Source organism: Halictus rubicundus, chromosome 2 (genome assembly GCF_050948215.1).
Source record: "Halictus rubicundus isolate RS-2024b chromosome 2, iyHalRubi1_principal, whole genome shotgun sequence".
Lineage (NCBI taxonomy): Eukaryota > Metazoa > Arthropoda > Insecta > Hymenoptera > Halictidae > Halictus > Halictus rubicundus.
The window spans coordinates 13,522,405-13,544,015 of record NC_135150.1 but is presented as its reverse complement, the minus strand read 5'-3'; the positions used below and the strand labels follow the sequence as shown (position 1 = coordinate 13,544,015).

The 21,611-nt window shown below is 39.9% G+C and overlaps 3 protein-coding genes and 1 long non-coding RNA gene across 5 annotated transcripts; all 4 read left to right on the top strand.

Annotated features, from left to right (window-relative positions):
* The first annotated feature begins 17 nt into the window (after positions 1-17).
* Positions 18-1,600, top strand: LOC143362957 (uncharacterized). The gene is made up of 4 exons (XM_076803502.1): positions 18-60; positions 266-330; positions 413-512; positions 1,428-1,600. The coding sequence occupies exons 1-4, from the start codon at positions 18-20 to the stop codon at positions 1,598-1,600; spliced, it is 381 nt and encodes a 126-aa protein (XP_076659617.1).
* Positions 1,550-6,920, top strand: Tko (30S ribosomal protein S12 technical knockout). Its single transcript, XM_076805434.1, has 5 exons — positions 1,550-1,731; positions 2,090-2,137; positions 2,216-2,266; positions 6,227-6,451; positions 6,710-6,920. The coding sequence occupies exons 1-5, from the start codon at positions 1,668-1,670 to the stop codon at positions 6,841-6,843; spliced, it is 522 nt and encodes a 173-aa protein (XP_076661549.1). The 5' UTR covers positions 1,550-1,667; the 3' UTR covers positions 6,844-6,920.
* LOC143365344 (uncharacterized) lies at positions 2,819-4,721 on the top strand. The gene is made up of 2 exons (XR_013084529.1): positions 2,819-3,619; positions 3,771-4,721. It is a non-coding gene; the product is annotated as an uncharacterized LOC143365344 (long non-coding RNA).
* An 11,733-nt stretch (positions 6,921-18,653) lies between the features above and the next one.
* Gt (transcription factor giant) lies at positions 18,654-21,426 on the top strand. Of its 2 annotated transcripts, none has more exons than XM_076805483.1 (2): positions 18,654-19,012; positions 19,715-21,426. In XM_076805483.1, the coding sequence occupies exon 2, from the start codon at positions 19,726-19,728 to the stop codon at positions 20,692-20,694; it is 969 nt and encodes a 322-aa protein (XP_076661598.1). In that variant the 5' UTR covers positions 18,654-19,012; positions 19,715-19,725; the 3' UTR covers positions 20,695-21,426. The 2 variants fall into 2 exon arrangements, with proteins under 2 accessions (XP_076661598.1, XP_076661597.1); XM_076805482.1 differs by lacking the exon at positions 18,654-19,012 and adding an exon at positions 19,037-19,185.
* The last annotated feature ends 185 nt before the right edge of the window (positions 21,427-21,611 follow it).

The following is a 21,611-nucleotide window of genomic DNA, read 5'->3' as shown; positions in this document are numbered from 1 at the left end:
GAAAATTAGGTGACAAGATGGTCAAGGGAGTGCTGGTCAATATCATTGGCGAAAGGAATTGTTACAAACATTAAACAGCCAGAAATAATAAATTTAACAGTGAATTGCGTACGATAAATTAATGCGTGCGAATATTCATGAATTAAAAGTTATTTTGTATCTCGGTTTTTATAATTTATTTTTACTAAATAATTAGATGGCAAGATGGTCAGGGGAGTGCTTGTCGACATCATTGGCGAAAGTGATTGTTATAAACATTAAACAGCCAGAAATAACAAATTTATCGATAATTACTATCCCGGCGATCAAGATCTACCGAAATTAATTGGGGTGGGAGAGTTGCGCACCGCGCATCGCGCACCTGATCTCGGTGACCGCGCTTAGTCAGTCAGTCGAGGTGCGCACTCAGTAGGGAGCGGAAGTGCTGCGGAAACAGAAGAACGAAGGACCTTGGAGCTGCCCTGGCCACCCTGACCACCCCGGCCTACTCTTGCCTACCTTCCAGTTGGTTGGTTGGTTTATTCTTTACTCTATTATACATAGAGATGGCGTTGGAGAGCCGTAGCTCTATTTGCCCAAAGCAAACTAGTCATACAATAATTTATAACAAATTTTCCTTACATGCTATTGAGCTGGTACTTACATACGAGTTAATCTTATTTACTAAAACGTTAGCGTGTAATATTGTGTTCCCTTGTCGGTTTTAGAATCTAATTTCTAATTTGAGCTTTTATCGTGGAGTCTCTTTACCTTCCAATTGACCAGGGATTCTCCAGAGCTGCACTGGTCATCACTGGCCTGCCTTGGTCTACCTTTAGCTACGGGGCCGGCAGGTTGACTCTGTGTAACCACACACATACATGAAATCCATATACGTATATGAACTTGCAAGGGTCAAAATCTTGACAAATTGACGCTTCAATATTGCAATGAGCAGTTTAAAAGTGGTCAATTATGTTTCCTAAAAGTCCAATCTACGTCTGTACAGAGCCCAAATTGCGAATTTCTACCTCATCGTGGAGTAATTTGTAATATTCGGCAGAAAATTCGAATTCTGAAGCAAGTATGACGTCACAAGATGGCTGCCGCAGAGAGATTCTCTTAATTTCGAGAGATTTAGTGTTCGTATCGAAAAAAAGGCTCTGGACAGACATAGCAAAGACATGTACAAACACGGTGGTATGCATTTTTAATTGATTACTTACTTATTTAAGACGTAAAATGTCTAGAAAAAAAGGCACAGCGTAACATAGCGTGACAGTCAAGGCCAAATGCCTGTCGGCCCCCCGATGTCGGTATTTCCGGTAGTGACGCACTCGTGTTGGTAACAATGTCGGTATTTCAGGTAGCGACGCCCTCGTATTGGTAACGATGTCGGTATTTCAGGTAGTGACGCACTCGTGTTGGTAATTATGTCAGCATTTCAGATCGTGAGACACGAAACCCCAAATGGCGATTGGTCTACTCTTATCCCTCTTCTGTGTCCATGGTAATACCATCTGCAGTTAAACTTATCATCGCTTACCCAGCGAGTGAGGTGAATGCAGAGAGGTTTCACGAGAACGACGTAGAGAGGAAAGTGGTGCTGGTTGTCGCGTGAACACTCGGTACCTTATGTATTTCTGAAAAGTTATCAATTGTTAAAAAATAATTCAAAAGTGTCAGTCATGAACGTTTTAGCTAGAAGTTTAGTGAACATAACTCGATCGTTCTTGGGGAATTCTATCGAAAGTACGTTAATCTTGTCACATTAATTGTACATTTACGATCATAACCTATAAACTAACCTCTTCATACGTAGAAAAAGGACATTCTGTCTATTTGTTTGTTTTTTACGATTTTCATTATATCCACAATTAAGACTGAATAACATGAAATGTTTAAAGAGTATCAACATTGTACTGTTAACATCGTATAATTCATTTTAGAGCAGAGTTGTACCAATAAACTTAAGATATGGTTTTGGTTTATATTCAAGTGTATACCTTGTATAATCATTGTTTATACTGTTAGAAATTAATCAATTAATGCTTTTAGCAATTGTACATAAGTATAAGTAAATTATACATACTTTTCTGATTTGTTGCAGGTAAACAATCACAATTATTACGGCTCTGTGCAAACCCCAATGTTCAAGGTACTTATTGTATTGAGGTACTTATTGTACTAACGTACATTCATTGTTTTAACAAGTATACATATTTTTCATTTTCAGCTGGAAGTCTATTAAACGCTACAAAGTCATGTATTGGAAACATCTTCCAAGGTAATACTATTATACCATTAGAATATGTTAGTATTATTAAAAAATTATGATCCTTCACGAAAAAGTTGTAGATCTTATTTCTCTGAAAATCAATTTATGCGTCAATGCATATGTATTATTCCATAGAGTTATAAAAATCATTATACTCTATCAAACTGTATCTGATAGCCCGCAACAAATTTTTATAAATAATATTGTCTGTACTTTAACTTAACATACAATTTACATGCTGCGTTGATAATTTTCATTCATAAAATAGCAGTCACAGACAATGATTTAAAAAAGTATGTCATATTGCGCACATCAATATATTCTACAGAAAAATTTGTAAACTATTCTAATTTTCAATTTCACATTCATACAATTTCAATTCATTCATCTTTCAATTCATTCGTCTATAACATTATATCTGCGTTTATATTTATTTACCTTCATTTATTATTGTATTATCCATTGCTCGATATTTTAATTTTCTCAATAATGAATTCATTCACTTAAAATCTGTTTAAGCATACTAAAATTAGTAGAAATCGTAATCGATTTTAACTCTTGAACTATTTATTTCCAAGGATTCGCTTATAAGATAAAATTGATGTGAGATCAAGTTCTAAATCAACTAGCAAAGGCTCAATTTCTTATGGTAAAACACCCCCTAATAATATAAACTTTATAAAGGTAATTTCTCATCCTAGTGGATAAATAATACCAGAATCAGATTCTACAACTTCCAAATCCCCTAAAACTGTTTTACTCGTTAAAAATATTAATTTTTTGCAACTTTCACCCATTGCCCAACGCTAGGATTTATCATTAACAATTAGGGTGCTAAGATATCGCTCAAAATTTCTGCAAAAAAATGTAGAACCTCAATCGAAGCAGCGTAACGAGCCGCACTGGCCTATTTACCTGAAATCGTGCGAAATTCGTCCTCGGGTTGTTTGCGTTTCCCATAAGTGCAACAAACCGGGACAATGGCCAACCGGGAATTCGAGTGACATCTCAAGTTTCCGTAAGCCTTTTCGACAGATCCGTATCTCTGCGAAGCAAATGCGGCAAAAGGGGTGGTCGGGCTAAAAAGGGACCACGTCCACGGTCCCTGGCATTCTTCTTCGCGAAAATGCGCGTGGCTCGCAAAAGCGCACGCAGTATTCCTACCTCTTTGATCCCCGGCGCGGCCAAAAGAGATCTGAAAATGCAAAAAGGGATCCGGCCACTCCGCAAGAAAGAACACCAATGGGGTGAACGGGGCTTTCCATGGCCGATGCCCGAAAATCGCTGGGAATCGAAGGGGGTGACGTGTCCATTTGCGGTTGACCAGTTGTCAGAGGCGATCCGTGATGGGTACAGCCTGTGGTAAGACTGTTATCCCCGTTTCCTAGTTTCTCACCACCATAGAATGCTCCTCTGGCAATACTCTCGTTGGATCATTATCGATTCGTCAACATCATTTATATTTTCACAGTATCAGTGTGCAGGTGTAATTACCGTTCATGAATTTTTTCAGATTTTTTGGTGAGAAATGGCCCACACGATAGTTTCCAAAGAGCACAACAACAACCTCTTCTCAATTTCCCTTCAAGCGCATCGTTCGAATCTGCATGCTGGCACACAGTTCTTACAACTAAATCGCGAAATCGTTCTGCACACCTGACCCAGGGAGCATAATTGGTGGAGCCCTGTAATCGCGTCTTAATTGCGCAAAATTCGCAAAACACAGTCTTGCGGAACCGAGATAAGACGTGCATTTTTCCCGACGGTAAAGCTCGGCTACGTGAACGCGACAAAGGCGTAACCGCAACGTCGAAAATTTTCGCAATGTAATCTTGCGCATTGATCTTCGGGAAAAGGGGTTGCCTTCCGTGTATAATAGGTTCTGCTGGTCTCTTGCCTTAGTTAAGTCCGAGTTAGGTCGGATTAGCAGCGACAGGCTTGGACATCTGTCGTATTGACGGACGGTGGTCAGCCAGATCTCGAAATGAACAACAATGGTAGCCTCGTCTAAGAGACGCTGGTGAATCATGGCCGCATATGAACCAGCCGGGCCTGAGTGTCGAGAAATAGTCGCGTCATCTTGGACGTTTCACTTAAAATATGTCCAGACGCCGACACGTTCGTTTCCAGCCACGAATTTTCGCTTTGACACCGTGCACGACCGATTCCGCTATGGAACGTCCGTTCATTGGATTTTCATTAAATATTCATCCATTGAACAACCATTGTACACACGTGCACTGGAAAAATGGTACGCATTTTATCGACGCTAAAATACTTTACAGTTACCATTAGATGTTCGAGGAATGGAAGGTTCCACTTGAAAAAGGAAATTATTTTACGTAGTCAGGCAGACCATTATGTGATTTATTTAACAAATTGTTTAGAGCTTCTGTATATCCTTCCTGTGATCCAATTGTTTCTTAAATTCGTACCATTTGCTACTTATTCAAAAATTTCTGTTTCATTAATTTCTCTCTGTGGGCGAAACACAATTTTTGGTTTATTGTCCAATATAAGAATTTACTAGAATTGAGACTGGGCAACTAAAGTTTAGACGCGTTGATGTTAGAATAACAGAGGATATTTATAAAATTCGTAAAATCTTCGTTATCGAAATAACTGTGAGAATGTACGTGCATCTCTTATTTTAAGTTTAGCAAAGAATGAGTTTAAAATAAAAATAGGAAATGTTTCTCCAAAAATGCAATTTAAAAGAAAAAGAGAACGAATGGACTCGTCTGCGTCATTTAGGATTTTCCCGTCCCAAAGAAACGATTTGCAACCACTGAAAAATTTCTTAAATCATACAAGCATAACCTGGGAACGATGTTTCGCGATTGTATGCGTTAATCAGTATTTTGCAACGTTGCAAACGTGGCCGTAAACATTTGTTCGAGCGCGATCTCACGGATGGTGGACGCTCGGTGAAAGGGTGGGTGGACAGAGGCTCGCAACAATGTTGCTTAATAAGCTTATACACGCTCGAGCGAGAAAGGACTGCTTTCGCCGGTCGGCTTGCAGATGTCAAGCGTCCGTCATATTTGATATTCCGCCGACGGGAGACCCTCTTTTCTTAGGGTCGTAAGATTATTTGCGAAAGAGTTTCCAGTTTCTCGGTACCGTTACCGCGCAGTAGGCCGCCTATTTTCCCTCGGCTCTGCTCACAATGCCCTTGACTAGGACACGATCGTCCCCGGGGACTCTCTATTTCTCAATCTAGGACTCCTCGACGAGTTTCGGTCTACTCTACCGCATTTATCTCGCAATTTTACGCGAAAATACCATTTCGATGCAATTCTCTGCGCGAAGAGGATTGCTGCCCCTTGATACTCGGCAATTTTTCATATGTAGTTGCAATAATTTCAAAGCACAGGAGCAAAATAAATATGTCACGCTCTTTTAAGGAATTGTAACTGCTCACTTTGGCATAATTGTGTAACACGTTGGCAGTCTGTTGATAAGTGGACTTTATGCAAAATGAAAACTTTCTGACTTGCAACAAACTGGGGTGAAATAAAAATTTCATTTCTAGAGGAGCGGTCTCCCCTTTAGGATATTGATACTTATTCGACAAATGCTACCTTAAAGCAATGTTTCACAATTGAAAATCGTCATCGTTTAGACATCAATTAGACTCGAGTCGTTGCATAACGGCAGAACTCCCGGTGAAAACTCAATTGTTCCAATTCACCTATTGCTTTCCCTTCGCGAGCACGTTTGGTCGAAGATGACAGTAGATTCGGCATAGTCTCTTTAATCTATAATTAATTGGTAGGAAATTATTTAAGTACAATATTATACAATATAATATCTCGATTATTTGAACCTCCGACGTTTTAATTCTCCATTATCCCAACACGAGTCGCGATTAATTAAGAAGATTTCGAAGCTTCTTTTCGATGAAGTACAATTATGTAAAAGCAGATAAAGTGATCCTATGTTTTTTTTCTTTTCATAATGAGCCAGGCTTCGAGCAGGTGAGATTCGGATCGTCATTAAGAAGAATGCACGCCCTCAGTAAAGTGGAGAAGAAGAAACGAGAACCAAACAGGCCCTTGGATGGGAAACCATTCGCGAAGGGCGTAATTATAAAGACGGTCATCAGGAAACCAAAGAAACCGAATTCTGCGAATCGAAAGTGCGTCATCGTTCGACTATCCACTGGCAAAGAAATGACAGCTTACGTGCCTGGTATGTGTACATAAGATGTAGTGGTGTTTAGTTGGCGTAGATCCAAATTACAGTGTAAGGGACTCAATTACTGTACCTATATACATTATACTTATTTTTAACCCATAATGAATATTAAAAAAGAGATATATAACTATTAACTGATTTTAATGGAAAAAGTTTAATATAGGCTCAGTAATTGGTGTCCCCACAGTAATTGGGTCCCTTACCCCTATAGTCTCCAATTTCTACAGTTCGTTTTACGCGATTTTTTCACAGGAATTGGCCACAATCTTCAAGAACACAACGTGGTGCTGTGCAAAGTGGGAAAATTGCAAGATACTCCGGGTGTTCGGATAAAATGCGTTCGTGGAAAATATGATTTACCTCACGTTGTCAAGAAAAAGGCGTAATTGTATAATTCATCGCATCAAATAATATAAATCCATCTCCTTGTTAATAATGTAATATTATATATTAGTTCACGAAACTGGCCGTATTCATTTTTCACACTCAAATTGTACAAATTCAGAAATACTTATTCACTTTTTCAGCATAAAATTGCTTCATTTTTTTGGGTCAAAACGCAGGAAAAATTTGTTGGGCATCCTTCTTTCTCGTAGCCAGTTGCTCACGGCTGAATAATTCTTTCCACTTTCTAAATCTACAGCGAAGTTTAATATTCAGAACCAATCAAATTATGAATATTATTATGATGGATAAAAATGCTATTGATTCAAGTAGTAACTTTCATTAAGTAAATTCTGCCGATTGGAAAAAATCGTACAGAATGAACTAGAATCGATCAAACAAATATTTTCTTTATCGCTCCAAAGTTAGGGCACTGTTTAATTGACAATTTCATTCGGTTCTAAGATCTAGTTCCCAGCTTCCAACAAACGTGTTTACAACTTGTCCATGTTAAATTAATTTATATAATACAGCCGAAAAATTTTAATTAAAGGCCTGTTTTTGGTCAAATCGAGTCAAATTGATCCTACTTGTGCACGAGGTTTAATAAATGCGAACAACGAGCGATGTGAAACAATGTGATTTCGAAACTCTAATGAAGTTGTAAGAACTGCGAATTGGAGATTATTTGTAAAATTCGACGTTACAGTCATTGTGTCCGGCCGAGAAGTGTGAAGGGTAGGCGGGGGTCACGGTTCTCGGATCTAGCGCCCCACAAATTGCGGCCTTTTGACACACATTTTCGGATGAGGCGGCGGCTATTCCCCACCGTACGTTTACCGTTAGCTGGACCAGAGAACGCGGACACATTGTGTCCCGGTAGATCGGGATGTCACAATGCAGAAAGGGTCCTGGCACAGCCCCCTTCTTTGGACATTATTACGGAAGGGTTGGCCGCGGGGCCTTCCTGCATCTGCACCCTGCATCCACCCACGCGGCCACTGGCTATTGACCATATGACATGCTGACCAACATCCCGATGTTTTGAAAAGACTGGCTCTCAACCTGGATCTTTCGCTGCGACCGCGTGGTCGGTAGACTGCAAGACTTTTGTGCACACGTAAGTCTTCAATAAATGTAAAACATAGAACTTTTCCCTAGGATGTTGGGAGCCGGATTCACATTGACTTATGGTTGCAAATATTCCATCTGATCTTCCTATAGAAAGTCTAATTTGTTAACTTGCAATTGTAAATGCACAGTTATCATTTGCAATAGCCTTTACTGTAATTCCAGTTTCCTTTTAATTTATTGATTCTTTTTCGTTAGTTAGAATAAAAATACTTTTAAAGCTCCTTGATTCTTTGCTCTACATTCTTTTTTTTTACATTTAAGCTAATTAAAATTTTTTCCAAACAGATTATTTACATTGATTTTATACTAACGCTGGCTCTATCAAGAATACAAAAATACAATTCCATTTCGTTTTAAAAGAGACGACTGCCTACATACTTAATAAGACAAAAGGTTAATGGAGACACTCTTGTCTAAAGATTTAGCTAGTACTTTAAAGATGCGGCCATAAATGCCTAAAAACCCACTGTCTACTGGGGAACAATACAAATTCATGAAATCAAATGGAACAAACGCCGCTAATAGTCAAAGACAACGTCATTGAAGTATACCTCAGTAATTCACAAAGCTTCTAACAAAAACAGCACAATGTAACAACAAACGAGGCACCGAGAACGAAAGCTGTCTCAAACGAAATGAGAACCATCCCTTCAGGATCTCTTCGGATATGTACGTCAGATCCTAATCATTCCGAGCCCAATTCCCGGTTCATCGAGCTGATCGGTTAGTCAGTCTGATGCAAAGCTACGAAAAATTCACGCCTTCAAAATTCGCCCGAATGACTGAAACGCGGTGTCCGCCGCTCGTAAAGAAGCACCCTGAAGAAAGCGCGCGTTGCAATTGCTTTAATCCGTATACAACGGGGGGCCCAGGTTAAACGAAAAGTGGATTTTTTACCTCGCAGCCGTGAAAGGTCGTTAACTAATTTAAAACGTTTTCGAAGTCAGGCGAAGTTAATCCGTTACGCCTGTGCAGCCGAATTTTCTTTAATCCAACGAGTCCTCGCCATCGATTCCGCCCGTTGTAAAAGGTGGAGGAGACGGTTTGGCCGTAAGAAGACGCTCTCATAATAAAAATAGAAGACAGTATTTTTGTGAACGTTGTGTCGTTCCTTCCGAAAAAGTCGGCAAAAGGTCCGGCTGTTTTTATTGCATCGGAGCGATACCTGATTCTCGAGACGACCAAGAACGCGTTTACGACTCATTTTATTCCGAACGTTGACGGAGAAACCCTGCTGGAACCGGTTGCTTTATTACGGTTTTCCGCAACAATCACGACCTCTTTGTCGATTACATTTCGCCCGAGAGAAATTGCCTTCGCTCGACTCAACTTGCATTTTTGTCTCGGTTATTAGTCGGGACCGTGTGACGAAAAAAAGAAATAAAAATTTCCGAACAAAAGGTAAAAAGAGGGGAGAGAAAGGTACACCCGTAGTTTTGCGAATGCTCGTAGGCAGACCCACGGTGTGTTTCTATCCGTCGAAAGAAGCTCCGGTGGGAAAGAGAATGGCCGTGGGCGTGGATGATGGACGAAGACCGAGTGGAACTGCGACACAAAAACGCAGAAATCTGCGCGGGATAAACGTCGAACTCTTTTCGAAGAGCTCTCAAACAAATGGCGTGCAAACGCTTTCCGAGCTTGCTCTTAGAGATTCTCAACTCTTTACCGAACAGCTTAGTAATCGGACACCAAGCTGCTCCACGAAGTTTTGTCCCCAGGCTGCCGCTTTTCTCAGTTAGGCTTGCCGGTGCTTCGCTGTTTTGTGAAACGGGACGTTTATGCATCTCTTAGGCGGGGAAATGTTCCTTTAAATGTATGGCGAACCACTCTGTCCTCAAATTGGGATAGAATCGAAATTTTGGATAGTGCAAAATGAGATATGCTGTTACTTCGTGTAAAACACGGGAAGAACTGTTATTTTTGTATCTAACTCTTTTGCAGATCTTTAAGAGACCGCTTCTTGTCATTTGTAAGAGGTCTATGATAACGCAAATGTTTAACCAGTTAGCTGTTTTTGACGAGTATACTCGTCATGAAGAAATGGCAATATTTTGTGTTGCGACGAGTATACTCGTCGAAACAGCTATACGGTTCATTTTTACGGCTCAATTTAGGTACACAATTTCAAAGAGGTCGCAACAGCTAACTGGTTAATAAAGAGTACAAATTTCTTCGATTTTACACGGCAACCATGTTGTTGTTTTGATAGCAAGTTCCTCAATGTCCAAAAAATAAATATTTACATAGTCTTACGTTGCTCCACCTTCGAATGCAGTACCAGAACTTACCAACAAAAATGTCTTACACAGAATACAAATGTTTTCGATTTTAAAAATGCAAATGTTCTTTATAACAAAGCTCTCGATCTCTAAGGAAACAATTTGTACTGTGTACAGTTACACTAACCCCCAAACACAGCACCACAAGATACGAACAGTGTACATACACAATGTAGGATCACAACAGACGAGTTTCCTCCCAGAAAACAACTTTTCTCACAGATCCGCGAGGATATCCGATCATTGTGGCGGGTAAGACGTATCGGTAAGGTTGTTTACCGAGAAAGGTATTCACAGGGAAGGTGGAGCGCAGCGTTGAATGCCGCGTAGCCAGTGAAAAGAGAGCACTCGGTCAAGGAATATGATTTCATTCCCGAAGATCGGACCAAGGGCGTGTCCGGACAGCCTACGGGGGAGAGAAAGGATTTCCCGCGGGAGAAGAAGGCGTGCGCGGACAACACCGGAAATAAGCAAATCTCGAAAGTCTGTTGGCAAAACTTGCCCGGTGGTCCCCACCGCAAGATAAATCGAAAAGTAATTGCTCTTGGTGACACTCGTACCTCGGACGTCTTAATGTGCTTCCTTTCGGCCATTGCATTTCTCCATCCCTTCTTCTTTCCTCGTAAACGTTCTCTGGACAGCTATGGTGTCGGATTCTATTAAAAGAGTTAATGTCCGTTCGTCCTGGGGCGACCCCGACCCCCCGCCATCACATCCTTCTCGTAAATAAATAATTTGTACGGGTCGGGCACACCGGAAATATCGATTTTCCTCCATCAGCATTTGAAGACGATCACTTCGGATCGAGGCTATTTTTTTTTTTTTTTTGAAAGTTCGCGTTGGCTTGGAATCGATAAGTTACTGCGACAGTTAAACGAATTGTATGTAATTTTCTGTTCAATAAAATGTGACGTGAGAAGGAGAAATGATAGGACTGTGAAGGTACAGACACATAACTATCGCGTCACGCGAAAACAAGTAATTTTACGTGGCATTTACATGTACTTTTTATTGCAATTTCTTCAGCATCGGTCGTATGTTTTTCAAACCCTCTTCAAGCTGTACAAATTTTGTTCAGACTTGAAAAGGATTTGATTGTAAGGGCTTAAAAAATCCTACACGTCGAGTAATTTGATAAAACCAAAATTGGAAAGTCTGTTTTCTCGAGTTCGAATCGATTTATTGACGACGTTTAATTCGACAGCAACAATGGACGAGCCCCCAATGGGTTCGTAGCTAGTATACTGTTATGGCTTTTGTGGGAGGTTGTCTTCGCGGCAGGGAAAGGCAGGAAACGAACGATTGTCACCATTAGCGAAAAGTTCGCACAGAACGCGAGGGGTTTTATTGGACGTTATGGGATGACTATACCTTCTACCTGCCAACGTCCCGTCGTTCCGCCATACTGACCGCTTAATACAGAACCATTTCGTCTTTTCAATGAACGCCACACAATGTCCATTCATATGAATGTGATGACCATTCCTGATCCAGCCTTTTTCGCGCTTACCGTAATTAAATATACCAAGCTGTTTATTTCTAATGGGAATCCTATGAGCGGGCACTGTCCGACCAGTACCTACACTAATCTTTTTAACCTTTTAACCGGCGATGAGTTAAATCTTATTGATTTCAAATCAATCAATAACACTTTCACTTCATTGTGCCAATAATAGTCATATTGGTACACAGTGTACTATTTTTAATATTGATTGCGATAAAATCTCAATTTTATTTGTTTTATGTAAGCGTTCATAATTGAAAAATTATCCTTCAAATGATTAAGCTTAGATCTTATCAGTATGTTTCCTATTTTGAAAAACGAGGGATTAGATTGAGGATGTAGAGCAATTTCTTCTTTCTTTTTTTTTTTAAATGATTGAGGGTTGAGAAATATTTCTTCTTTTTTTTAAATAACGATTGGAGATTACAACATGAAGTAAATAGTTATACATCCCGAATGGTTTTTAAAAAGAGAAGAAATTGTTTTACATCTCCAATCGTTACTTAATCGTTTTTCCCATTCAATTCAATTTCTTGTTCAATTGTTTTTTTTACATCTCTAATCGTTAAGACAATTAAGAATGTAGAAGTATATCTTTTTTTGTTAGAAACGATTATTGACAGAGAACTGTTTCCCTTTTTATTCCTAATGCGACTACGGATGTGGAACTATTCTTTTTTCTTTTTAAGACGATAGAGGATGTGGAACTATAAATTCTTTTTTTTTAAGAACTATTTTTTACAGGCGATTACGATTGTACAACGATTTCTTCTTTAGGGAAGAAATGGTTAGGGAAATCATTTATTTCGATTAGGGACATAGAATTGTAACTTTCTTTTTTAAGGACAATTAGGAATGTAGCCTTATTTCTTCTTTTTCTAAATGACAATTAGGAGTGTACAGCCGTTTCTCCTATTTAAACGACGGTTGAATGGACATGCTATGTAAAGCAGGGGAACTGGGCAACATTTGTTTAAGCCTGCAGACAATACGCGCATTTTCAACCCGCCGTTCCTTAGGACCCTAAAGCAATTGGAGGGAATTGGAAGCATTGTCGATTATTACTTTTTGTATAGAACTTCTATCGACCACTCCAGAAATTTAACCGGACCACCATATTCCGTTCGCAGTTTACCGTTTCGTAAACGTTACGGGAAGGGTCTCAAGGCCGAGATACACATTATCCGCGCCAAGTATCTGACAAATCCGCTGGCATTATTCGACGAACGGTGGTCGTAAATGAAAACATTGCGTCAATCCGATTCCACGAAATTCGCTTGTTGTTACTGAATGTTATGGAATTGCAGGAATCCGCGAGAGACCACCGATTTATCCTATGTTGTTTCCAAATATCGCTTTCTCTTAGTTACGGTTACGTTATCTAACGTTGCACGTAAACAATCGGACCGAAAGTCACCGGTAAGTCGACGATTGCGTATGCTGATTTTATGCATTTACGATAAAAATTGGTAAGTACAATTTAAAGCAGTGGACATATTTGAAAAATTTAAGAATATCAACGTATTAGTTTAAGCTTAACAAAATAGCTGACAGAGGAAAGAAATTTTTCGACGCGAACATTTTTTATTTTGCGTAAAGATCCGCAGTCTAAACATGACAAATGAATATTAACTAGTGTTATGGTTTCCATACATGCGAAGACACTATGGGATGCGTCGCTGCATAATTCGTCGATATATAATACTGCTAAAATAATAAAATAATTTTGTGAGAAACCGAATGGTTGTTGTACACATATTTGTTTGTTTTCAAAGTTATTTAATCATTATTGATAAATCATACACAATATGATCGTTAGACTGAATGATCTAATTTATACAAAATGAAGTCGAAAAATATTTGTTTACCCTGCCAGCCTACACTGTATGATATATTTTTGAATGCTTCGTTTTAAAAAATCGGAAAATGTTTAGCAATAATATATGAAATGCGTTTGAAATTTTTCCGTGATATTTATTTAAAATACGAAATAATTCAATTGAAGTGAAAAAGGAATTGAGACTTGAGTCTGCAAAAATTTGAGGTTCCGCGATGCAACGATGATAATACGAAACGTATGGGGCCTCATGCCTCCGGAAATTGACAGAAAAGTCTACGCCTTTCGGCGATTGGTTTCGTAGGGAGACGGATCGGCCGCAACGGAGTAATTCGAGCGATTTCATCGGCGCCGTGAATTGAGACTTTTCCACGGCAAATCATCGCGAGGATTTTGCATCTCGTACCGTTACATCTCGTTTGTGTGCGCTTTCTGTGATCCTCGGGGCAGATGGAGATGCGGCGTGGGCATTCATCTGTCGTCGGCCGACGTCCACGGGAAAAATCGCAAATAACGGGTTGCGGTCCGCCCTGCACCATAGAAATCTGGGTTATGTGGCCAAAAGAGCAAAAATTTGTATACACGGGGACAGGAGGCGGTGAATCGAGCGCCGGGGCTGGTTTTCTATGGCGGACACGCCGTTTTAACGGGGCCCGGAGCGAAAGACTAAATTTGGCGTGATCTCGGGAAGAAGACATAATGAGACGTCTCTACTATCGCGCCTAACTGTACCTTCGGCATTCCCATCGATGCCCTTTCCCTTTTCCTACGTTTCTCACACTCTTCGAATTCCAAGAAAATCTTGATTTAAGAAATAATTCTTTCACTTTGTCATAGTTATAGACATACGCTACGTATTTACAGCGATTGCGGCAAATTGTTATTCTGCCAAAGCGTTCATAATTGATACATCACTAAATGGTTCAAGTTAACTGTCAACAGTATGTCTTCTATTTTTAAAAAACGATTAAGGGTGTAGAGTTATTTCTTTTTTTTTTCTTTTAAAGACAATTGGGGATGTTTCGGCATCTATTTCCTTTTTTTTTAAGGATAGTTGGGGAATCATTTCTTCCATTTTTCCAATGGCAATCGGGATTGTGAATTTTTCTCTTTTTAAAGATAAATAGGTATGTGGCACTATTTACCCTTTTTTAAAAAACAATTAGAGATTTAGAAGTATTTCTTTTCTTTTCAAACACGATTAGGGATGCCGTACCATTTTTTTCTTGTAGAACCATTTCCTCCCATTTTTACAGAGGATTAGGGAGGATTATTTCTTCTATATCTTTTTAACGATTGACCAAACGACCGACGTAGGTGGGGACGTCTTACGAAAATTAATCGCGTTAATGCCCCCGGATTTCACCGTTTCCAGCCGCGTAATAAAGCGCAACGGAATCCTATTCAGCCGCTAAAACATGTCATCTTTACTTGTTAACTCCGGATTACACGTTCAGTTTCGGCAAGCTGCAGATTTAAGGTACAATAGCTGAAATTGGGGATACAAACAAGACTAAAGTAAATCTGGTTAGAGTATCGGTATTATAGTCACGGAGCCTATCCTCTCCCGAGGAAAGACGGGTGAAAGACAATGGGGATCGATGGTGGACGGATTTGAAATCACGAGCCCGATGTACAGGGTGTACAAAAATACGTCACCGCTATACATACAGATCGTCGAACTCTATGAATTGTTCTTTATCGTGGCAGAAGTTTCATTCGTAAATTAAGAAACTGTCCGCAAATAACAAAACGTTCTCCCGCAATGAAAGTCAAATTCGACGAGAGGCTACGAAGCGGTGGAGCCTTGGCTGGATCGTGACGACCCATTATGATTTTATTACGGTGTAACTTCGACTGGAATAAATTTTACGCATTGACGCGCACTGGAATCCTGCGGACAAAGTCGTCGAAACAAAGCCATTAGCCAGCATATGCTAGAGAAAAGAGGATCGTCTTCCGGCGTGACGGAATGAAACCGTCCATATGTTGTCCATCCGTAACGAGCTAGGGCGGACGGAGGATCCATCAACGGCAACGATCCCGAAGGTGCAAGCTGTACGTAGTCCCTCCTTTCACCTTTCCCCGGCGTACTTGGAGGATATTTCGCAGATTTTACCTGGCCACAACACTTTCTTGTGTTAGACGGTTAATTTATGAGCACTTTACGCAAATTCCGCAATTTCCCGCAACTCTTTCATCGTCGATCGTAAATCTTGCGATGCAGCTCGGAAACAATCGGGCTGCACGGGATAACTACGGGAAATAGTGAAGGAAAGGCCCACGAAAGGGTTATGCAGTGATTCTATATAGTTCTCGTCCGGATGAAGAGACACCCCGCCGTTTTCAGACATGTCCGAAACTTACCGGCGACCGTCTTGGCAGAAAATGAACGTCCTTCCGCGCGGGTACGAATTTCGTAGAATGTACCCAAAGGATTTAGTGTGCTAACCGGTAACTGGATTCTTCGTTGTCCCGGGGCCACGGCAACTACCGAAGGGATTAATTTAACAGTATTCGATTGTTCGAGGTCAAGAAGTTTTCGCAATCAATTTACGGAACTGACAATAGGTCAGAATTGGAACGACAGGTACGGTAGTTCCTAAATACCAGGTACTTATAAATCTAGACGCAACACCGAGCTATAGCAAACGGCAGTCGCGCATTGTTAACAATACGCTCGCTTCGCTTGATCCAGGCACAGATCTATTGTTCACCAGAACAGTTTTATTTTCCTTTTAGTTTAAACTTTTACCTATGTAGACCGATCTTCGACCCCGAACTCGTACTCGACCGACTTCCCCGAGGCACCATTCATACGAATATGAATACTTCCGTACTTTATTCCGTTGTGCATTCATTTCCTAGGCGTGATGTACAAATAACTGTTTATTACCGAAAACCTTTAGGTGCCTTGCCATTTTGTCCATCAGTGGAACAGTAACATTCCAACATCGAAGTTGTAACTTTCTGCGTTCCATAACAACGAAATAACAAAAATGAATATTTTTTAGACTAGAATGCAGGCCTCTCACAATTTATAAAATTAACGAAAACAACTAACAATACCGTCTCAGTCCAAAGTGCCGTGAAAAACAGCGAAAATGATCGAAGGATCTCGCACGGATCGATCCGTTTGGAAGTAGCTGATGTGTCCCCGAGCAATCATGGAAATTCTTTCAGCTCTTCAACCCTTATCTGGCAAAAATAATTGTTCAAAACAGTTGTTTAACATTAAATAATGTGGGCTAACCGGAAGCCCCTCGTTTATGGGGAAGCATACAAAAAATTCTTCAAGAGACTTTGTTCTGGCAACGATTGTTTTTGCAAAGTGTAATATTGAACTACAGTGACTCCCACTAATATTCGGACGATTGTAAAAAATTGCTTTGTTAATATTGGACCATAAGACTTGGGTTTTTTTACGAAGTTAGCATAATTGGTTTGCTACATAAAGAGAAAATCATTTTTTACAAAAATTGCAATTGGTCGAAATTGCAGAGAAAATACTAAAAGATGTATTTTGCAACTTTTTCATATGGACTTACATTGAAAATTTAGATTATACATATTCAGAGAATTTCCAAATTTACAGATGTTCCAAAATGATCACACAAGGGCGAAATACCCTGACAAGGCCAAAATTCTGCGACTTTCACCCTTCAGCTTTCATCGTTAAACGTTTGTAGCTCATTGCAACGTTGACCGATTTAGATGAAATATTCAGAATATTTATAATTGATACAGTGATCACTAACTTCTCAAAAAAATTCAAGTAATATAGTCCAATATTGACAAAGTTATGCGATTTTTAAAAGCGTCCGAATATTAGTGGGAGTCACTGTAATTATGTTTAAAAAATCTCATCCATCTTCGGCCACTCTTGGCCGCAATTTAAGTTTAAATAACTTTCGAAACTTCCAAAAATGAATCGCGCAGAGGTTACGGTATATTTCAATTTTTTGCCGCTTTTTGGCCAAATAACACCACTGTGCGATGCATTCAAAAAATGGGACAAAAACCAGTAGGATTTGAAAATTTAATTTATCTATGTATAATAGAAATGAATAGATGCATCATTCTTGTTAAGTAATTTTCACACTCCTCAAAAATTGAATTTTACAGTCTCAAAAGTGTACAGTCAAACCTGTTTTTGTGCGGTCCTTTTCTATGCGATTTATTTTTATGCGGTATATGAATGTTAACGTTGCTGGCATTATAACACCCTTGTAATGTTCTCATTACAAGAAGATGCGCGTTTTGGACTACGACGAGTAGTATTGAATTATGTGCATTTTGAAAATTTCGCCATGTTTAAAATGAGAAATTAAATGTTTTTTAAATGTTTCCAAGTGTAATTTAATTATTTACTCTGTTCAGAAAGCACTTTCTCGCTTTTTCATAAATCTTTGACATATTTTCTAAGCGAGACTTTTTTTTATACGGTCCCTCTCCACCGTATAAAAAAATGTTCTTTAATAAGTTGTAAAAAATTATGTGTTGTAGCTATTTATGATGTTTCTGAATATTTCTTTTGTGCGGTTTCTTGTATGCGGTCCTTATCTACCGCACAAAAACAGGTTTGACTGTATTTTTCAAATTATTTTATATTTATTCGGTAACAGCCGCCTGAGCCGTTTTACGACTTTCAGTCCATATATCTCGAGATACCGTAAAGGCAATAAAGTAATGAGTACTGAATCATATGCATTACTTCTATGAAAATATTCAAATTATGAGCTATATTACGAATTACATCTGTCATCTAAACAATTATTTTTTGCTATTCTACTACCCTAAAGTCATATTTTCAGTTTCTTAAACAACTCGGAACACATTCAATTCGGCAGAAAAGAAATATGATTCTTAAAATTGAAATAACATTCGATCATTTTAATTTTCTTAGTTATAATGAAATTCAATAAAAAAGGAACATATAAGACACGCGCATTAGATATTAACAAATCAAGTTATATAACATTTTTCAATTTCTAAAATAATTCTTTCTTTCATGTTTGTCCGACTTTTTGTACTTATCGAGCAGTGTGCGTCGTCCGGTAAACATTTTGAAAACGGGAATGCTGTCGAACGCGTGCCAGTCCTGTCCCGGCGCCTCGTCGCGTCATGGACATCACAGAATCTCTCCCCACTCTTTTTCAAAGAGGCCTCCTACCCCTCCTGGGTCTTGTAAGGGTTGGTCGGTATATAAGCGAACACCCTCTCTATCCTTAACGATTTTGGCGATTGGCCGTGCCAGCACGATTTACCCAAAAACTGTGAGACCGGTGGGTTGTACGTGTCTTTCCCGTCCTTCGATTTCGGTTGATAGTTGTGAAGAACGCGAGTACGGATCTACGGTAGTACGAGACAGTGTTGTGATACAAGTGACCGGTGCCTCACCTTGGATTAATAATTAGGTAACAGTTTGATCCTGTTTACATCCGCAGTTGCTTCGCGAACATGGGAGAACGCGAACTTCCGTCATCGCCGAACGATGATGCGGTTTCTGTCGAATTTTTATCTTATTTACTATCAGACCAAGACAATCCTCAAGCCACTACGAGACTACTGGAGGAGTATTTCCTAAACTGTACTAACTGTACTCGCTTTCTACAATTTCGAAAAAGCTCTTCACGAGCCCAAGTTCGTTCAACGCTAAACCTACCACGGTTCAACGACCGGTTTTGTATTCTGCAATTATTAAAGCTATAAGAGTGCATTAGTGGAAAATAATCGAATAAATTTCCTTGTTCAAACGTCTATCGTAAAAGAAATTACGGAAATCTAAATAAACTGATTACTGTCACCTTTACGAGGCAATATTCACCAGGTACTCTTAGTGCTTGGTAGGTTTAGTGTTAACCGTCATTTCGGCTTCTTCAGTGATCTTCTTCAGTGTGTAATTATCAGACTGCGGATCTTTATGCAAACTAAAAACTGACTGCATCAATTGTACAGCATAGGGCCAAATAGATTGATATTTTTAAATCCTCTTAATCAGTCCACTGCTTTAAATTGCACATACTCATTTTTGCCATAGATGCATAAAATCCGCCGTCAGTCAACGCAAGGTGTATTTCAAAATAATTGATGGTTAATTATTCCCTTTCTTTCTCCAGATAGCAGCGAAATGGAAGGCTACATCGAGCCGTTGGCAAACACAATGCAGGCTCTGGACTTCACCTACTCGAGGGTACCTGTCACAGGATCGTTGGAGCCTCCGATTTTGGATCTTTCCTGCAAAAAGAATCTCTCGCAGACGTCGCGGGAGTCTGTGTCCTGCGAATCGAGATCGAATTCGCCTGCCGCCATCGAGAAACATTCGCAGTCTAAACAGGTGCCCGGTTTCGAGTCTGAAGAGGACCTTCTCAAGAGCCGCTTCGAAGGTCGGGCGTTCATGGTGACGCCTCCGTCGGAGTCCGATTCGCCTAAGAAGATCAAGTACGGAGGGATCTACAACTGCTCCAACGTGACGGACAGGAGTGTGACCGGTCAGCTCGATCGGTTCCCGGCGCTGCCAATGACTATGCCGATCCCGGTGGTGCCTGGCATTATTCCGGCGTTGTTCGCGGAGAATAATAACACCGAACCGTGTCCGATGGTTGGAACCTCGGCCACGTCGACGACATCCCCGACCACCAGTGGAAAAGACGCGAGACTGTCCCCGCTGAGTCCGGAGCAGGGTAAGAAAGCACCTAGGCCCTTCAAGGCCTACCCCAAGGACCCACTTTCCTTCAGCATGGGCTCGGGCGATCAGATCTACGATCCGAATTCGAACGAGGCGTACTCCGACTTCAGGAAGAGGATGCTGGAATCTGTTAGACGGTCGAATGAAAGTACGAACACCAAAATGAGACGCGTTACCAAAAGTCCAAGTCTGCCAACCAGCACTGTCGACGAGAAGGACGCTGCCTACTGGGAGAGAAGAAGGAAGAACAACGAAGCCGCGAAAAGGTCCAGGGACGCCAGAAGGGCGAAAGAGGATGAAATTGCTATCAGAGCAGCTTTTCTTGAACAGGAGAATATGAAGCTGAGATATGAATTGGTTGCCTTAAGAAACGAGACGGCGAAGCTCAGATGTATGGTTTATTCGACATAGGGCACTTTTTGTACAGGATTAATGTCTCGGGATTTTGTTAAGTTAGTCTATTCGGTCGATTATATTTTCTCTTCTTGATCATTTAGATTTCGGTTGCGTGAAGGAAGGGGCGTTAATTGATTTTTATGTTGGAGGATTTGGATCCATGAATTTGCGTTAATGTAATAATATATTTTGTAAAACGGTTTTTCGAGAAGGCAGAGTCGGTGGAAATGGTTTTCGACACGTGAGCTCACGTGCTGTCACACGTTATATACAGAGGAAAGACTCTAGTATTCAATACTATAGTTTTTCTTCCTCTGTATGTAATGTGATAGCATGTGAAGTCACGTGACGGGATAGTAACGTGTTTTTACCTTAACGAAAGTCATGCGAAATCGAATATCTCATATAAGCTTTACCAAAGTATAAGTATGTAAGGATACTCTTTTGCCAATGAGAGGTGTGCTTTAACAGCGGAAGTATGTGTAAGCAAATAAACAAGGTACGAATTTGTTGAACGAATGTGCGTATAGAGTAATATAGTCTGAAGCATGTAAATAAACAAGGATAGTGCAGAAAATGTACTAATAGTCGCGAATATTTTAAGCTACTGTGTACATACGTTGTTATGATATTTAAGATATATTTATAATAAAAGAACTGCTTTAACTGAAATATTTATTATCAAATCATTTCTCCCTCACATTCCTCACAAGAGTTCGCCAATATTTTTAGTGAACAGTATCTATCATGTAGGCAATGATTCAGCCAAGTCCATCATAGTTTCTGTTTCCAAGACATTCTTTTCACTGCTCTGATTTTTAGTAAGCGCTTTTGTATACGATTTGTGTATTTGTCGAGGTACGAAAAATAAAGACGATGAACTTTTAACAGAACTTGAAGCAGCTGGTTGATTGTCATTAACGTTAGAATTT